Genomic DNA, 16,591 nt, shown 5'->3' on the forward strand with positions numbered 1-16,591 from the left:
CCTACGTCCGTCACATGGTCGATGATGGCGCGGCGTCGTCCGTGCGCATGGTGGCGAGACGGGTGCGCAATGCCTCGGTGGACATGGACATGCGTTTCTGCATGCGCTCAGGTGCGTCGCGCGACGGTTCGCGGCGGAACTTGGCTTTGAGCTCGGCGAGACGTGCGTCCACACTGGTGGATGGCGTGGGTGGGGCGGGTGCCTCGTCTTCGGCGGCGTGATTCGCCAGGGCGCGCTTGATGTAGCGCTGGAAGATGGGGCCTGTGTTTTGGAGGGAGCGCTCGATACTTGCGTGCATGCTGGGGTGCCGTTTTTGGAACTCGTACAGGTCGCGAATCGCCGCGCGCGACTTGTCCTTTTGGGAGATGGCGTCGAAGATCGCACGTAGCTCTTCCGTTGGCGCGTCGTCGGAAGCGGCTGGGGGCGCTGGTGACGGCACTCGCGGCGGTGGCGATGAGGGCGCATCGGCCGCAGGCGGAGGACTCGGGCCGTGCAGGAGGCGCAAGAGGTAGCGGTACACGTGCGTCTTCTCCGGCTCTGTCCATGCGTCCGTGGCGGCCAACGCACCTTCGCCGAGCGTGTCTGTGAGCTGCTTGAGCACGTTCGTGGCGGTGATCAGGGGGATATCACGCAGGGGGACATGTTTCTGCGCCCGCTGAGCCCACTCACTCGGTGGAATAGCCTCGAAGAAGCCCTCGACGCTGCGGAGTAGTGCCTCGGCATGCACCTGCTTCGCCTCGAGAGCGGCGGGCAGTTTGCGCGCCACTTTCCACAGGCACTTGACCACCAACTCGGCCAGTTGCGCCTGATCCCCCGCGGCCACGTCGGCTGTCGTCGAGACGAGAAGCGAGAACAGGGCTTGGTATACGTCGTCGCCATGACTCATCGACAGGATCCGCAGGACCACGGCGTTCAGCTGCTTGGACAGTGTCTGGGACGCCTCATGGTCTTGCGCCGAGACGTACATGAGGCGGCGTAGCAGGCCCTCCAGCAAGGGCGCAAGCTGCGAAGCGTCCAGGCGCATGTGCGTGTCCAGCAGGACCAGGATGCTTTGCAGAATATGCTTGATATAGCGGTGATCCAGCTCGGGCTCGCGGCCCACGGCGTCCCATGCGTGCAAGAGCGCATGAACGGTATCCGACGCCGGCAGGGACCGCTCGCCGAGCTGTGCCTGCAGCGATTTGAGCCCTGCAATACTCTCCTCTTTGTCGTCACGGCAGATCTGCGCGAGCACATCGTCCTCCTCCGGCGCCGCGCGACGCGCCGGGCGCGTCATGGTCCGCTGACACCGCTCCTCCAGCAACGCCTGGTCACGTGCCGATAACGGTCCGAGGAGGCGCCAGAGCGCGTCGCCCTGCAGCTGGTAGGCCTCGGTGAGCGCCGAGAGCGCGGCGCCGCGGACGGCGGCGTCGCGATCGCTGATGCACGAGGCCATCACGGGGAAGGCCTTCGACGGCGTGCACACGCCTAGGCCTTGGCGCCCAAGCAGGAACGCCAGCTCCTGCAGCGACTCGGCGCGCGTGCGTACATGCTTAGCCGTCACGCCGTGCTCGAGCAGCACGGAGAACACGCGCGAGGGCGGGAACAGGACCGTGGAGCGGCGGAGCAAGTCGCGCGCCTGCTCGCGGAACATGGGCTTGGCGTCGCCTAGACGCACTAGGAGCGTCGCGAGGAGCGCCTGGGCCTCGCTCTCGGTGAGATGCGTGCCGTGGGCGCTCAGCACGTCCATGAGCGTGCTGAGCAGCTCCATGCACCGCAGCGCCACACTCGTGTGCCTGTCGAGCACGCGCACGCACGCATACTTGATGAGCACATCGGACTGCGCTAGGACAGGCGCACTCGGCGCCTTGGCGAGGTAGGCGAGCAAGTCGCTCGTGCCCTGCAGATAGTCGCGCTCCGCATGGTGGTCCTGGCTGAACAGGGCCGCGACGAGCGTGGGCGCACAGCACAGGTCCATCTGGTGCCGAAGCGCCTCGATCTCCGCGGGTCGGACGGTGCCATCGACGACCAGCGGCGTCCGACTCGCTCGCTCGCGGGCTGCTTTGCCCTTGGCGTCCGCGGACAGGAGCAGGGCCGTCTCGGTGTGGGGCCGCGGCGCACGCGGCGCCAACGAGCGGTTCACGGCACTGAGACGCGGCGTTTCCGGCGCACGCGGCGGGAGCGGGCGCCGAGCTGCGCCTCGCGAAGGCTCCTTGGCCGAGCTGGCCGAGCTGGCTGTGCTCGCCGTGCTGACCGCACGGCCCGTGCTGGGCGCCGAGCCGCGCGCCGCGTCAATGAGTGGTGTGGCCGTGGCGCGCGAGGCACCTTTGAGTTGCGCGGCGGCCTCATACAGCGCCTTCGGCCCGGCATACTGTACCAGGAAGGGCAGGAGCGACTGCGCGGCTTGGCGGACAGGCGCCGCGCGGTCGTCCAGCGAAGCGACGACCGACGGGATCAGAGGATGCACGTCGCCAGGGCTGCCGGGCGTCTCTGTCATGTACGTGTGCAGCCAGGCAAATAGTTCCTGCCGGAGCGTGGGATTCGCATGCTTGCCGTCCAGGACGTGACCCATCGGCGCGAGCAACGGGCCCAAGGCGCGGCCGTGCGCCATGGCCGAGAGCGCGGCCTTCGCCGACGCCCGCAGAGGCGCCTTGCTGTCGGCCAGCACCTGCGTCACGGGCGCGCCGAGCACACGTGCGAGGGGCTCAAATGGCTGCGTGCCTTGTGCCAGCATGATCACCATGTCGAGGGCCAGCGTACGTACCATCAAATTCGTATCGAGGAAGCGGGGACGGAGTGTCTGCGCCAGCTCCATGCCACCACGGAGGCGTGCATGGGGCCGCAGGGCATCGCGGATGCGCTCCAGCGCCTCCTTGCGCACTTTCCACGCACTGTCCGACGACGACGCGAGCGTCGCGGGCGACACGAGTGTGTCGATCTCCACGCGGGGCAGCGCGTCGTCCAGAGGCGCTGCCGGGACGGCCTCGGCTGGCTCATCCTCGGGCACGGGTGCCGCTGCGCGCGCCGATCTCGTCGGAGGCGGCGGAGGCGGCGCTGTCTGCACCTGCGTCTCGATCGTCGAGCGCAGCTGTGGCGTGATGTCTGGCAGGAGAGACACGACAGACGGGCCCGCGAATCTCGCGAGCGTCACGACGACGGCCGTCGCACTCGTCCGTATGGCAGGATTCGCTGACGCAAGGCACGTCCCCAGAAACGTGACCAGCGCCGGCACATCTAGGCCGACGGCGCCGAAGGCGAGGATGGCCTGATCCATCCAAACCAGTGCGTCCGCCTGCGCCTTGGGCGCCTTGAGAGCACCGATCCACGGCACGCCGTGAGTGAGCACAGCGCTCAGGGACGTCACCTCGGCATACTGCAGCAGCGTCTCGCCCGCGAGCGCCTTGAGTTTCATGTCGCCGAGTTTCTCGCACATCGGCTGCACGGTGAGTGCCACCGTCGCACGCCCAAACGTAGGCAGCTGCGTCATGCGCTGCATGCACCGAAACACCTCGCCCATGACCTGGAAGTTGCTCTCTCGCCACCCAGGGCGCTGAGCCAGAAAGTGTGCCAGCACGTCGGCATCCGCGTCATCGAGCCATGCCGTCAGAGCCTGGGCTCCCTCGAGTCGCTCCTTCCACTGGGACGACGCGAGCTGCTCCTGGATGCGAGGCGGGATCAGGTCCCGCGCAAGTGCGTCTGCCTCTTCGGGTGCGAAGCGAGGACGAGTTTCCTCGCGTGCAGCTGCCTTGGGAGCCGTTCGGGGCGCGGCTTTCGGCGCGGGCGCGCCGCGGGACGCAGTGGGCGGAGTGGGCTTGGCGGCGGACTTGGCCAAAGGCGCAGCTTTGGATGCAGGCATGGGTTTGTGCGCTGCGGCAGGTTTGGCCAAAGGAGCGGCCCTGGGCACTGCGGCGGGCTTGGGCGCAGGCACCGCTTTCGGCGCAGGCGAGGCTTGCGGCACGGGCGCCGCTTTCGGGGCTGGCGCGGTCGAAGAGCGCACGTTGGCTTCCTCACGCACCTTGGCCCGCTTCAAATCGTCGAGCTTGTCCAAGTACGGCAAGAGCGGCCGCTCACCCACGACCTGGAGAAGCGCGCCCATGCTGCTGGCGGCTGCATCACGAACGTCGCCCGTGCCGTCCGACATGGCATGCACGAGAATAGGCGCCGCGACAGCTATGTCCTGCGGCGACGGCCGTGCGGAAGCGAGGCAGCGGCCAAGGAACCGGATCGTGCCCGCCTTGACGGCAGGATTCTTGTGCACGGCTGCCTTGGACACGGGCTCCAGGATCTCTGGGAGTGCGCTGCAGAGGTAGACAGCATCGAGCGTCGCATGTAGGACTTCCAGCGTCGCGGGCTTGCGCTCCTTGAGCTTGTCCAGCAATGTCGGGAGCACGTACGTATACGGCGCACCGTCCTGGCGCAGACCCCGCGCGAGCGCCTCGAGGCACCGACTCGCGTGCAGCACGACATTGATATTCGCATCTTTTTGGATGCGCACATGCAGTGCCTGAACATACTCGTCCAGGCCCGGGTCGCGGACGAGGCGCGGCGACTCGGTCAGCGCCGCGTGCAGCGACTCTAGCGCCTCGATGCGCTCTTGCCATTTCGTGGATGTGACCATATCGAAAAATGTGGGCGAAAGTCGGCGGCTCTGCAGGGGATTGACTGGCTCGGCCATGTCGTATGGGTCGACGGACGGCGCAGGCGGCGGTGGCTCGTCCACGGCCGCGGGTGGCGGCGTAGGTTCGCGCGCAGGGGCCTCTGTGGGCTGCCGTGAGGCCAGGTAGCGCGTCGGCGCAGTGGCTGCGGGCGCCTCGGCAAAGCGCTGCTCGAGCTCCTTGGCCTGGATGTCCTTGAGCTGCGCCAGGACAGGGGCGAGGCCCGCGCCTATCCAGCGGTGCAGTTCGACGGCCAGGTCGGCGCCCTCCGCCCGCACCTGTTTGTCGGCATGCGCAAATACCTTGGGCACGCACTGGGCCACGAGGCGCACGTTGACCTGCTCGCCACCAAAGGCACGCACGAGCGCTGTGAGGGCAGCGACATTCGCCGCCACGACCTTGGGCTGCTTGGCTGCGAGCTTGTCTGAGATGTCTGATACCAGTCCATCACATCCCATGGTATCCTCGTGCTCGGCATAGAGCAGGACAAGCTCCAGCGCCGCTTTGCGTGTGCCTGTACGCATCGAACCCAAACACTTTTCAGCCACGCTCGGCATCACGACATCGCGCGTGCGGCCCGCATGGTGCGCGCCATAGCGCACAAACGCACACAAACACTCGACGCCCTTCTCCTGCGCGGCGGCATTCGCGTCCAGGGCCATGCCACGCAGCGTGTCGGGCTGCCTCGCATACGCAAGTATCAGAGCATCGTCTGAAGACGGCGTGCGCGCAAACGACGCCGCTAGCTCTTCGTACGCGGACAGACGCGCCTTCCACAACTTGGATGCGAGCCGCTCCTCGAGCGGCATGCGGGACACATCGTCCGTGTCGGCCATCGGCGGAGGTCGACGCGGTGACGAAGCGCCGAGCTCCCACAGGACGCGCGTGTGTTGGATGCAACACGTGACTACAGCCGCCTCCGCTAGGGGCGCCTAGCGCCGGAAGAGGCGCTGCTCTACAGGGCGCAATACGCAATATAATACAAACGTCACGGCCAGACCTAGCTCAAAGCCCAGGTCACCCACGTGTTTTCCGAGGGGGCCGGTGAACCATGCCTGGTCCATGAACGGGACCACGAGGCCGAGGGAGAGCACGCACGACGTCATGGCCGCGATACCCGGGGGGAGTTGGCGCCAGTCGTTCCAGATCGACACGTCATACGAAGACATGCGACATCGGCGGATGACGACAAAGTCGGCTATAACGACACCCACATAGAGGGCCGACCAGTATCCGATCACGCTCAAAAAGTTGCTCAGCGTGGAGTAAAACGACGTCTGACCCACAATCGCGAGTGGCAGCACAATCGCTGTGGCTGCGAGCGGGAAAAGGAAGCGTGGCAAGATCCTGAGCGGCGGCAAGGCTGTTTGGAAGCACAAGCCAATGGAATAAAAGGACGTCATCATGTTCGAAGCGGCTGAGAGCGCAATCAGCACGGTCAAAAACTTGCCAAAGTTGCCCAGGTGCGTCGACAGCACGAGATTCATCAGCGGCCCAGGCGATGGGTTGTTGCTGACGGCGTCATTCCACGCAGGGACTCGCTGCGACGACGTGGCAAAGGCAGCACCGAGCATCAAGATGGGCGGCGCAGAAAAAAGGAGTGCGATCCACGAAATGACAAACAAGAGCCACGAGGATCGGTCGCGGTGGTAGTACATCGAAATATCCGACGACATGGACGCATAGGACACATAAAAGCCAGAGAGCAAGGAACCTAAACCCAAAACATTGCGCGCCGTCGGACGCGGCTCTTGAGGAAGCACATGCAGTCCTTCTGGACCTGTTTTGGCCTCGCCCGCCAGGATGGCGAAACTAATCAACACAGGCAGCCAAAACACCATGTCTAGCACATTGAGGACTCGAATACCACAAAACGACACCGCAAGCGCCATCACCGTCACAATCACAATACCGACCGTGGCGGACATCGACCCATGAGGCGATACGGCCTGGAGTGTCTCGCCTGCCACAATGGCATTCAAGATACCGTAGCCCAGACCCGTCAGGGCGGTGAGGAGAGCAGGTACAGGGGCTCCAAAGTACCCAAACGAGTACCTTGCATGGACCATTTGACGCATACCCAGTTTGTGTCCAAAGATCGTAAAGGCTGCTGGAAAAATGGCCCATCCGATAAGGAAGCCTAATGTCGTATAGCTAAAATATCGAAACTCGAACCCCATATCAGGCGCGACCATCCCCGTCGAAAAGCTGAGCACGTTCAGGTTCATACTTACCCATATCAAAGCGATCACATAGGGATGTCTCATCTGCTGCTCTTCCGGCTTGATAGGATCAATATTCCCCCATTCGAGCCATGCAAATCGGCGCCAGTGGCGCTTGTTGAGCATGCCCACGAGCTTGTTATCTGACTTTTCATCCAGGTGAGGCTCAAGCACTTGATCAAGCTTTTCGCCCATGGATGTGCGTCCATGCTCCCCGTGCTCTTCTGCCTCGGCATGAGTCTGCTCTTTCTCCTGACGAGTCATTGAAGAACAGGCATACGTTCCTTGTTCTTGGATTGCGTGCTGCACCGGTTTTCTTATCAGTCCTACGATTGCGTGCTGCGCCGGTTTTCTTATCAGTCCCACGATTGCGCCAATCACAGGCCGTCGATTCTGTGAAAACAGCTTATCTTACGGAGGGCGAATCTTATTTTCATCTTGCCAAGCTATCTACTTCGCTGCCTGCGCCTCGGCTTCTTCCTCAGCAATCGCGTCCGTGCCGCGGGCCTCAATGTGCTGCTGGAAGAGACGGTTGAACGTCGAGTCATGGCCTACATCCTGGCCATTCTTGATCGCGCGGTGGAACACATGCAGCACGGCGTCGACATCTTCCATCGTCTGGTCCTTGATATCCGCCATGACCTTGATACGGTTCGTCGCAGCCTTGACTTGATCGTCCGTGAGCTCCAGACCCAGCTGCTTCGAGCGGCTCTTCACAGCGTTCCAGCCCGTGAGGCGAGAGCCAATATGCACGTAGCGATTCATACCAAAGTCCTCAGGCGTGATAATCTCGTACGTTTTCGGCTCGGCCAGAATAGCCTTGGCGTGGATACCAGCCTTGTGCGTGAACGCGCAGTATCCGGTGACAGGGTTGTTGAAGGGAATCTGCACCTGCACAGCATCAGCCACAAGATCTTCGACGTCACGGAGCGCCTTGAGGTTGTACTTGCTCATGACATACTCACGGTTGGCTGCGTACATACGAGCGATAAAGCCACCCAGACTTGGGATACCATTTCGCTCACCGATACCCAGCACGGAAGTGTCGATATGCGTAGCACCAGCTTCGAGAGCCGTGTATGCGTTAGCGATGGCACAACCCGTGTCGTTGTGGAAGTGGCACTCAATATCACAGCCCACTACACCACGGAGCGTGCGCACCAAGTCGTACACCTGGCGCGGGTTCGCCACACCGACCGTGTCGGCAATGCCCACACGGTTCACACCGACCTTGTCGACGACCTGGTAGATGCTCAGCAGATCCACCAGGTCCGAACGGAACGAGTCTTCCGTCGAGAAACGGATCTCAATACCCTTGCTCTTCACGAAGCTAATGACCTCGACAGCCGCCTTCGTGATGTATGTCATATCCTTTCCGTGTGAATATTCACGCAGGAACTTGGAAGTACCCATGACAACGTCCACACCATCCACACCGGTTTCCACGGCGATACGAGCATCGTCCATGTGGCAACGAATATGCGTAATGACCTTGCAGCGCAGGCCAAGCTTGCAAATGGCCTCACAGTCTTTGCGGCTCTGCTCCGACGCGGCGGGCGACGTCAATTCAATGCAGTCCACACCAAAGTTGTCCAGAGCTTTAGCGATGCGGATCTTGGTCTCCGTGTCGAAGAAAGCGTTGGCAAACTGCTCACCTTCACGGAGCGTCGACTCAATAATCTTAAAGTTGGATACGTTGCTCAAAAAGTCGCTGTAGCGAGAAGCACCAAAGGGCTGCACATTGTCCTGCGCCTGATTTGCCACCCGCGTTCTTGATACAGCGCTCGAGTTGTCCACAGCCTCGTGACTGTTCTTCACCTCTTGCGAGGCTTCGCCTTCGATCCGTTGCATCTTGGAAGGTCGTGAATTCTCGCAATCACACATAATTCGTGGTAGTTCTCCAAGATGGACCGAGGGGGAAATGGGGTAATACAATTTTCACACGTCTTTCAACAGTTCTAATCATGTCACGATGACTCGCCCGACATCTCGCTTTTATTACATAATATAAAGGCCACGTGGGTACCACTACCGACGGAGCTTCACGGCCTCTCGCGCTAGGCGGCTGGGAGCATGGCCACAGGGCAGCATGCTACGAGCTTCCGTATGAGCCGTGAAGAGCAAGGTGCTGCATAGCATACGCAGGGAGATGCCAACGCTATATGCCTCACATGGGCGATCTGGAACGATCCATCATCATCACATCGCACAGCTTACGTACATGTTCTGTGGCTAGGTAGATAGGCACTATCTTCACTCCGACTCCTCCTGCGCAGCCGGGGATACACGCAGGAGCTTTTCATCAAAGCCTTTGCCGCTAAAGTCCCAGGCCGTCTGCATGTTAGAAGGCCATGTTCATACGTACGTTGGTCTTGGAAAAGGCAAAGAATGCAGCGAATGGCACAGCCAGACCCCAAAAGGCGATCACAGGCGCATTCTTAGGCGTCCAGCGGAAGCGTTGGTACATGGTGTTGTGCTATCGTGAATGAGCCTTCCGCATGAGTACGTACCATCTGCTGCCATCGCTCAATAGCGGGATCGATCTTGACGGAACCTAATTTGTTAGCAGGCCATATACGCAGTTTCTATACGCACGGTGATGACCTCCTGCCATGGTGTTGTTGGGCCAGTGTCGTTGCGAGAAAAAGGCGGGCGAGCAACGGCGACGGCGTTGGTAGGGGATGAGTCAGCAATGCTCCTCCACCCGTGCAGGTCCCACCCACTTCGTCTTGCTGGTAGTCGGTCATGACCGAGCGACGTTCGCGCGTCCGCTACGATGAGGACACGCCGCCAGATCCAGTGCATGAAGAGCGTGCGTACTCGAGATGGCATAGGCGTGATCGTGACTGGACGGAAGGCCGTGATCGACGCGATGGACGAGAAGCACGTTCGTGGCGCAGCGCGCCTCACGAACGACAAGATAGCTGGCGCCGACGCCGCGAGCAAAGTCCGATACGTTCGCACGATGCACGTCCGAGACAGTCAAAGCAGCCTTTGTCACCTGTGCAGCACGATACCCCGAGCATTCAAGATGCTGATGCTGATCAAATGGCGGCTATCATGGGCTTTGGCAATTTTGGATCGAGCAAGGTACGTGGACATACACCCCTCTTACCTGCAGGGAAAACCCGTGGAGAACAATTCGGAGGGCTACGCACACATTCGAAAGGAGCACAGCTGGCGGCAATACATGAATCGGTATGTATTCTTATTATTCACATGTAGAAAGGGCGGCTTCAACCGGCCTCTAGATAAGGTCTAGCAAGTAGGTGACGTCGGTCGTGTCTCGCCCGAGACGGCCGATCCGTCTGCGTTAGGTATCGGCGAATGCGTGTGTGTGTGCCCCGTGAGGTCTGTACGCGAATTAGCAGGCGCGATGTCCCGCTCTGTCAGGACGGCGGCATGACGATCACACATCGCGCGGAATTGAGCGCTCGAGAGGTGGGGCGACTGAGACACCAAGTCCTCGGATCGAAAAGAGTACTTGCAGTACGCCTCAATATCATCAGGCAAAGGATGCAGATCCTCAGGGTATGTGATGGGCGGAGGCAACTGATACTCGGGATCGACTACGAGCACCATACGACGTAGCCATGCCCGGTGCGCGTCCTGCAGTGCCATGGCTCGAGGCAACCTAGGAGCCTCCTCCACTTTTTTCTTGGGCACGTTTGGATGCATCGCATTGGGCGGTGCATCGGCAGCAGACTGGGGCGATTGTTTGGACAGCGTAGCTGGATGTCAGAGCCTGGTGAACAAGCACCGAAGCGGATCAAGCTGGATGCGCAGGATGTGCTGCCGCCGCCTGCGCATGATAAGATGCCCCGCTTTGATCGAGGTGTCTTTCTCGCGCCTATGGTGCGAAGCGGCGCTCTTCCATGCCGTCTTCTGGCGCTCGAATACGGAGCGGACCTAGTGTGGGGCCCGGAAGTAGTAGATCGTGCGATTATGGGCACAGAGCGCCGCGTTCATCCTTCGACGGGTCTCGTCGAATTTATCAAAGACGGCAAACAGGTGTTTTCGTGCCATCCCATCGAGCGGCCGTTTCTCATATACCAAGTGGGATCTTCCACACCCGAGAATGCGGCTGAGGCTGTGCGGATCGTCACTGAGCATGATGATGTCGCTGGTGTCGACTTGAACTGCGGCTGTCCCAAGCCATTCTCGACGCTAGGTGGCATGGGTGCCAATCTGCTCACGATGCCTGACTTGCTGTGTGAGATCCTGAAGGCGATGCGGCGCGCTGCACCGCCGCATGTGAGTGTGACGTGCAAGATACGTCTTTTGCCGACGCAGGCGCAGACGCTGGATCTGGTCGAGCGTATTGTGCGGACGCGCACCATCCGCGCGCTGACCATTCACTGCCGCACCAAACCGATGCGGCCTCGAGAGCCTGCGCTGCTGGACCGGTTCCGCGACGTCGCGGCCCATGTGGCGAAAGTAGCTCAGGAGACAGGGCAAGATGTGCCTGTCGTGTGCAATGGCGATTGCTTTGGCGTCACTGACATTCCACGACTACAAACACTCACGGGCGCACAGGCGTTTATGATGGCGCGCGGCCCTGAAGCCAACATGTCGTGCTTCCGCGAGCACCGAGAATGTGTCGGCACCGTCGTTGCGCCCAAGTGGCTCCGCTATGCTGTCTATTTTGACAACCCATTCGGCAACACCAAGTACTGCATCACCCAAATGGCCTTCACCACCACGGCAGGTGCCAAGGAGCACGATGCACCGCGTGTATCGCCTCTCAAAAAGCGAGAACTAGTCGACATGCGCATGGAGCTAAATCGTGCCAAGTCACACGAAGACATGGCGCGCGCTTTGCGCATGCCGTGGCCCGTCGATACGAGCGACATAGCGACTTCGCTGCCAGGTAGGCTAGGCCCACGAACGTAATTTTCTCCACCCGCACGACCGCCGCTGACTCATTTCCCATCGACGATGAGCAGGGACGAGGACGTGCACGACAAAGTGCCGTCGTACCATGCGCCGCCGTTTGAGTCGCCCATTAGTGGCGCTACTATACATGAGCTGCGGTGTTTGGATACCAAGATCCAGCTTGGCTACCATCTCGTGCCGCATATTGTACAGACCCTGCTGAGCGAGCTGCCGTCGAGCGCCTATGTGCTGGTGACTGACACTCACTTGGCTCAGCTGGGGGCGGTTGACAAGTTCCGGGATGCCTTCCAGCAGTCGAAAGGGGCGCACCAGCGCTTTTTGACGTACGAAATAGCGCCTGGTGAAGAGAGCAAGAGTCGCGAGACCAAGGCGGCTATGGAAGACTGGATGCTGGAGCATCGCTTGACGCGCGATACCGTGGTGCTTGCCTGTGGTGGCGGCGTGATTGGCGACTTGGTGGGATTTGTTGCTGCGACGTTCATGCGTGGACTCAAGTACGTGCAGATTCCGACGACGCTGCTGGCGATGGTAGACTCGTCAGTCGGTGGCAAAACGGCGATTGACCATCCGCACGGCAAGAACTTGATTGGCGCGTTTCACCAGCCGCACTATGTATTTATCGATGCTGCATGGCTCTTGACGCTGCCCGCGCGCGAATTCAGCAATGGTATGGCCGAAATCATCAAGACGGCCGCCATATGGGACGTGCAGGACTTTGAAAAGCTCGAGTCCCAGTCTGATGCGATTCGCGCTGCGGTCATGAGCGAGGCGGCTCGAGCGCATGGAACGTCGCAGGGCCATACGCTAGAGACGCGCACGACGTCACAGACGCTGCTCCTGGATGTCATCCGCGGCAGTGTGGGTGTCAAGGCATGGATCGTGACGGTCGATGAGAAGGAAACGGGACTACGTAACCTCGTCAACTTTGGCCACTCGATCGGCCACGCTATTGAGGCTGTGCTGACCCCTGATATGTTGCATGGGGAGTGCATCGCGATCGGCATGGTCCTCGAAGCCGAAATCGCCCGGCTTGTGTGCGGCCTGCCGCAAGTCGCAATTGGCCGTCTCACGCGCTGCCTGCAGCTGTACGATCTGCCTGTGTCGCTGGCTGATCCTCGCATCGTGGCGCTGTCCAAGGCACGTGAGCTGACGACCGCTCGGCTCCTGGACATTATGCGCGTCGACAAGAAAAATGCCGGTGCGCAGAAAAAGGTGGTGCTCTTGTCCCGCTTAGGCGCCACGGCCGAGGAGAGGGCCAGTGCCGTGCCCGACTCCCTCCTGGAGCATGTGCTGGCGCCGGCCATGCTTGTGCGCGAGTCCACGCACATGCCGAGGGAGCCCGCCACGATCCCGACGCCCGGCTCCAAGAGCATCTCCAACCGCGCATTGGTGCTGGCGGCTCTGAGTGGCGGAACGTGCCGCGTTCGCAACCTGCTCCATTCTGACGATACCCGCGTCATGATGCAGGCGCTTGTCCAGCTGGGTGTTGCTGACTTTGCGTGGGAAGACAACGGCCACACGCTCGTGGTGCATGGCCACGGCGGACAAGTGCAGGCGAGTGAGGCGCCTGTGTACCTGCAAAACGCCGGCACAGCTGCGCGTTTCATGACGGGCGTGGCGTCCCTCGTGCGTCAGGGCAGCATTTCTCTCACGGGCAATGCGCGCATGCACGAGCGTCCGATCGGTCCGCTGGTCGATGCTCTCCAAAGCAATGGCGTCCACATCGACTACCAGGGCAAACCGGCATGCCTCCCGCTTCGCGTCGAGGGCACCGGCATGGGCCTGCGAGGCGGTCGTATCGAGCTCGCTGCCAATGTATCGTCGCAGTACGTGTCCTCGATCCTGCTCTGCGCACCGTACGCCCAGGCCCCGGTGGAACTGGCTCTTGTGGGCGGCAAAGTCATTTCGCAGCCGTATATCGACATGACCGTCGCCATCATGCGTGCGTTTGGCGTGCACGTCGAGCGCGTGGGCGAGTATGTGTATCGCATCCCGCAGCAGACGTACACGGCGCCACCCACATACGAGGTCGAGAGTGATGCGAGCAGTGCGACGTATCCGCTGGCCTTTGCCGCGCTCACAGGCACGACCGTGACGGTTCCGCACCTAGGCCGCACGAGCTTACAGGGCGATGCGGCCTTTGCTTGCCAGGTGCTCGCTCCGATGGGCTGTGCGGTCGAGCAGACCGATACCACTACCACCGTCACAGGTCCGCCCGTCGGCCAACTTCGGGCGCTGGGCTCGGTGGATATGGAGTCCATGACGGATGCCTTTATCACGGCGTCGATGCTGTTCGCGGTCGCGCCTGGCCCGACTCGTATTACAGGTATCGCGAATCAGCGCGTCAAAGAGTGTGATCGTCTGCGGGCTGTGGTGACGGAGCTCGGCAAGTTGGGCGTTCGTGCATCGGAGCATGAGGACGGCATCGACATTGTGGGCGCGCCGATCTCGCAGCTCACCTCGAATGCCGAGTTGTCGTCGTACGACGATCATCGCATCGCCATGTCGTTTAGTCTGCTGGCATGTGTGGTGCCTGGCAGCACGACGATTCTCGAAAAGCGGTGCGTCGAAAAGACATGGCCCGCCTGGTGGGACGTGCTGCATGGGCCGCTGCATGCCTCGGTGTCTGGCGCGCACTTGCACGAGGCCCTTGTTCACGCACGCACCAAGCGCACGGGCGCCTGGCCGACGCCCTCGGCGTATGCCTCGGACGCGACGATCGTGCTGATCGGCATGCGGGCGTCGGGCAAGTCGCATGTGGGGCAGCGTCTCGCGGGCCTTTTGCACCGCACGTTCTTGGATGCCGACGAGGTCTTTGCGCAGCTGCATGGTGATCTTGGTGCGTATGTCCAGTCGTTCGGCTGGGATGCGTTCCGTGAAGCTGAGGCGCAGATCCTTGCATCGCTGATTTCGCAGCATCCCACAGGGCATGTCCTGGCCCTGGGCGGCGGTGTCGTCGAGTATGCGCCGAGTCGCGCTCTTCTGGAGCATGTGCGGGAGCAGGTCGGGCCGGTCGTGCACATTGTGCGCAGCTATGAGGCCATCAGTGCCTTCCTTGCGACGAGTGATCGCCCCGCGTACGGCGAGCCTCTGAGCGATGTATATGCGCGCCGCCAGCCTCTCTATACGCGCGCGGCGTGTATGGAGACTGTCAATGCCAGTGATACCACCGCCGAGGCGCTCGCTCGGCAGCTGGCTACGCCGCTCGGCCTGGGGCGGCTGCCAGCATCGCCCTCGTTTTTCCTCTCCCTCACGATGGCTGACATGCACGAGGCGCGTCCGCTGATGACGCAGATCACGCCCGGTGTGGACGTGCTCGAGCTGCGTGTGGATTTGCTGCGCGAGTGTACGCCTGCGTTTGTGCGGGAGCAGGTCGCAGAGCTGCGGCGCATCACACCGCTGCCCCTTTTGTACACGGTGCGCAGCGCGTCACAGGGTGGTCGCCTGCCGGACGAGAGCGAGGATCTGTACTTTGAGCTCTTGTACCTCGGCTTGCGCATGGGCTGCGACTACATCGACCTCGAGATGCACCGTCCAGCCGCGCGTCTGGCGGCCGTGGCCGAGGCCCGCGGCCGATCACTGATCGTTGCATCGCATCACGATACGGCAGGCGAGCTGCGGTGGACGGCGCCGGTCATGCGCCGCATGTACGATCGTGGGCGCCAGCTGGGCGACATGGTCAAACTCGTGGGCGTCGCGCGGTCGTGGCAAGACTCGATGGATCTCGAGACGTTCCGTGCGACGGTCGCACGGGACGCGCCGCACCCGTTGATTGCGATCAATATGCACGAGATGGGCCGCCTCTCGCGCATCGTGAATCCGCTCATGACGCCCGTCACGCATGAGCTCATGCCGTCGTCGGCGGCACCCGGTCAAATGTCGGTGCGGGCGATTCACGAGGCGCGTCACCTGCTAGGCCTCTTGCCACGCCGCCGCCTGTTCCTGTTAGGCTCGCCGATCGCCCAGTCGCAAAGCCCGTTGATCCACAATACGGGCTTCCAGGTGCTGGGCTTGCCGCACGTGTATGAGCGCTTCGAGACGAGCACGGTCGATGAGCGACTCGTGCAGCTCCTTCATGCGCCCGACTTTGGCGGAGCGAGTGTCACGATACCACTCAAGCTGTCCATTATGCAGCTACTGGACTCCATTTCTCCTGAAGCGCAAGTGATTGGTGCGGTGAACACGATCGTGCCGCGACGTGACAGTGACACGGGCCGAGTGGCGCTGCACGGCGAAAACACCGACTGGCACGCGATCTACGACCGGGCTCGGGCCGCCCATGTGCGATCGGACGGACTTGTGGCACTCGTCATTGGTGCTGGTGGGTCTGCGCGCGCTGCTCTGTACGCCATGCACCGCCTCGGCGCTTCGTGCATCCTGCTGTACAACCGCACGTACGACAAGGCCGTGGCGCTCGCCGAGCAAGTGCCGGTGGAGTGGCATGTGGAGGCAATTCCGTCGTTGGCGTCGGTGGGCGCGAGGGCCGACCACGCGCAGCTGCGTGTCGTGGTGAGCAATGTGCCGGCGGCCGCCACGTCGCTATCGCCTGAGCAAGGGGCGGACATTGTGCTTCCCAAGGAGTTGCTGCCTGCCCAGAGTGGCGTCGCGATCGATATGGCGTACGGCGTGGAGCACACGCCTCTGCTGGTGCTGGCGCAGATGCATGGATGGCATACGGTGCGTGGCATCGACATTCTGCTTTCACAGGCGTATCGCCAATTCCGGCTGTGGACGCAACTGCCGCCGCCCTGCGCCGCGATCGAGCACGAGGTCCTGCCGGCCTACGCTGCCTCGCTTCCTTAGTATCACGTGATTCCATAGCAAGGTAGGCGAGCCACT

At 61.8% G+C, this 16,591-nt stretch overlaps 8 protein-coding genes across 8 annotated transcripts; 3 read left to right on the forward strand and 5 right to left on the reverse strand.

The window, feature by feature from the left end:
• Positions 1–10: 10 nt before the first annotated feature.
• MRET_4214 (cytoskeleton-associated protein 5) lies at positions 11–5,470 on the reverse strand (the record flags this gene model as incomplete). The annotated part of the gene is made up of 1 exon (XM_027630841.1): positions 11–5,470. The coding sequence occupies one exon, from the start codon at positions 5,468–5,470 to the stop codon at positions 11–13; it is 5,460 nt and encodes a 1,819-aa protein (XP_027486607.1).
• A 96-nt stretch (positions 5,471–5,566) lies between these two features.
• On the reverse strand, positions 5,567–7,120 carry MRET_4215 (permease; the record flags this gene model as incomplete). The annotated part of the gene is made up of 1 exon (XM_027630842.1): positions 5,567–7,120. The coding sequence occupies one exon, from the start codon at positions 7,118–7,120 to the stop codon at positions 5,567–5,569; it is 1,554 nt and encodes a 517-aa protein (XP_027486608.1).
• A 186-nt stretch (positions 7,121–7,306) lies between these two features.
• MRET_4216 (homocitrate synthase) lies at positions 7,307–8,740 on the reverse strand (the record flags this gene model as incomplete). The annotated part of the gene is made up of 1 exon (XM_027630843.1): positions 7,307–8,740. One exon carries the CDS (start codon positions 8,738–8,740, stop codon positions 7,307–7,309), a length of 1,434 nt encoding a protein of 477 aa, XP_027486609.1.
• Positions 8,741–9,109: 369 nt separating this feature from the next.
• MRET_4217 (uncharacterized protein) lies at positions 9,110–9,470 on the reverse strand (the record flags this gene model as incomplete). The annotated part of the gene is made up of 4 exons (XM_027630844.1): positions 9,110–9,190; positions 9,222–9,332; positions 9,367–9,410; positions 9,452–9,470. The coding sequence occupies 4 exons, from the start codon at positions 9,468–9,470 to the stop codon at positions 9,110–9,112; spliced, it is 255 nt and encodes an 84-aa protein (XP_027486610.1).
• Positions 9,471–9,601: 131 nt separating this feature from the next.
• MRET_4218 (U4/U6.U5 tri-snRNP-associated protein 3) lies at positions 9,602–10,118 on the forward strand (the record flags this gene model as incomplete). The annotated part of the gene is made up of 3 exons (XM_027630845.1): positions 9,602–9,946; positions 9,978–10,054; positions 10,082–10,118. The coding sequence occupies 3 exons, from the start codon at positions 9,602–9,604 to the stop codon at positions 10,116–10,118; spliced, it is 459 nt and encodes a 152-aa protein (XP_027486671.1).
• MRET_4219 (uncharacterized protein) lies at positions 10,115–10,477 on the reverse strand (the record flags this gene model as incomplete). The annotated part of the gene is made up of 1 exon (XM_027630846.1): positions 10,115–10,477. One exon carries the CDS (start codon positions 10,475–10,477, stop codon positions 10,115–10,117), a length of 363 nt encoding a protein of 120 aa, XP_027486679.1.
• A 114-nt stretch (positions 10,478–10,591) lies between these two features.
• MRET_4220 (tRNA-dihydrouridine synthase 2) lies at positions 10,592–11,749 on the forward strand (the record flags this gene model as incomplete). Its single annotated transcript, XM_027630847.1, has 1 exon — positions 10,592–11,749. The coding sequence occupies one exon, from the start codon at positions 10,592–10,594 to the stop codon at positions 11,747–11,749; it is 1,158 nt and encodes a 385-aa protein (XP_027486529.1).
• A 45-nt stretch (positions 11,750–11,794) lies between these two features.
• MRET_4221 (pentafunctional AROM polypeptide) lies at positions 11,795–16,555 on the forward strand (the record flags this gene model as incomplete). Its single annotated transcript, XM_027630848.1, has 1 exon — positions 11,795–16,555. One exon carries the CDS (start codon positions 11,795–11,797, stop codon positions 16,553–16,555), a length of 4,761 nt encoding a protein of 1,586 aa, XP_027486528.1.
• Between the last annotated feature and the right edge of the window lie 36 nt (positions 16,556–16,591).

Source organism: Malassezia restricta, chromosome VIII, assembly GCF_003290485.1.
Source record: "Malassezia restricta chromosome VIII, complete sequence".
NCBI lineage: Eukaryota > Fungi > Basidiomycota > Malasseziomycetes > Malasseziales > Malasseziaceae > Malassezia > Malassezia restricta.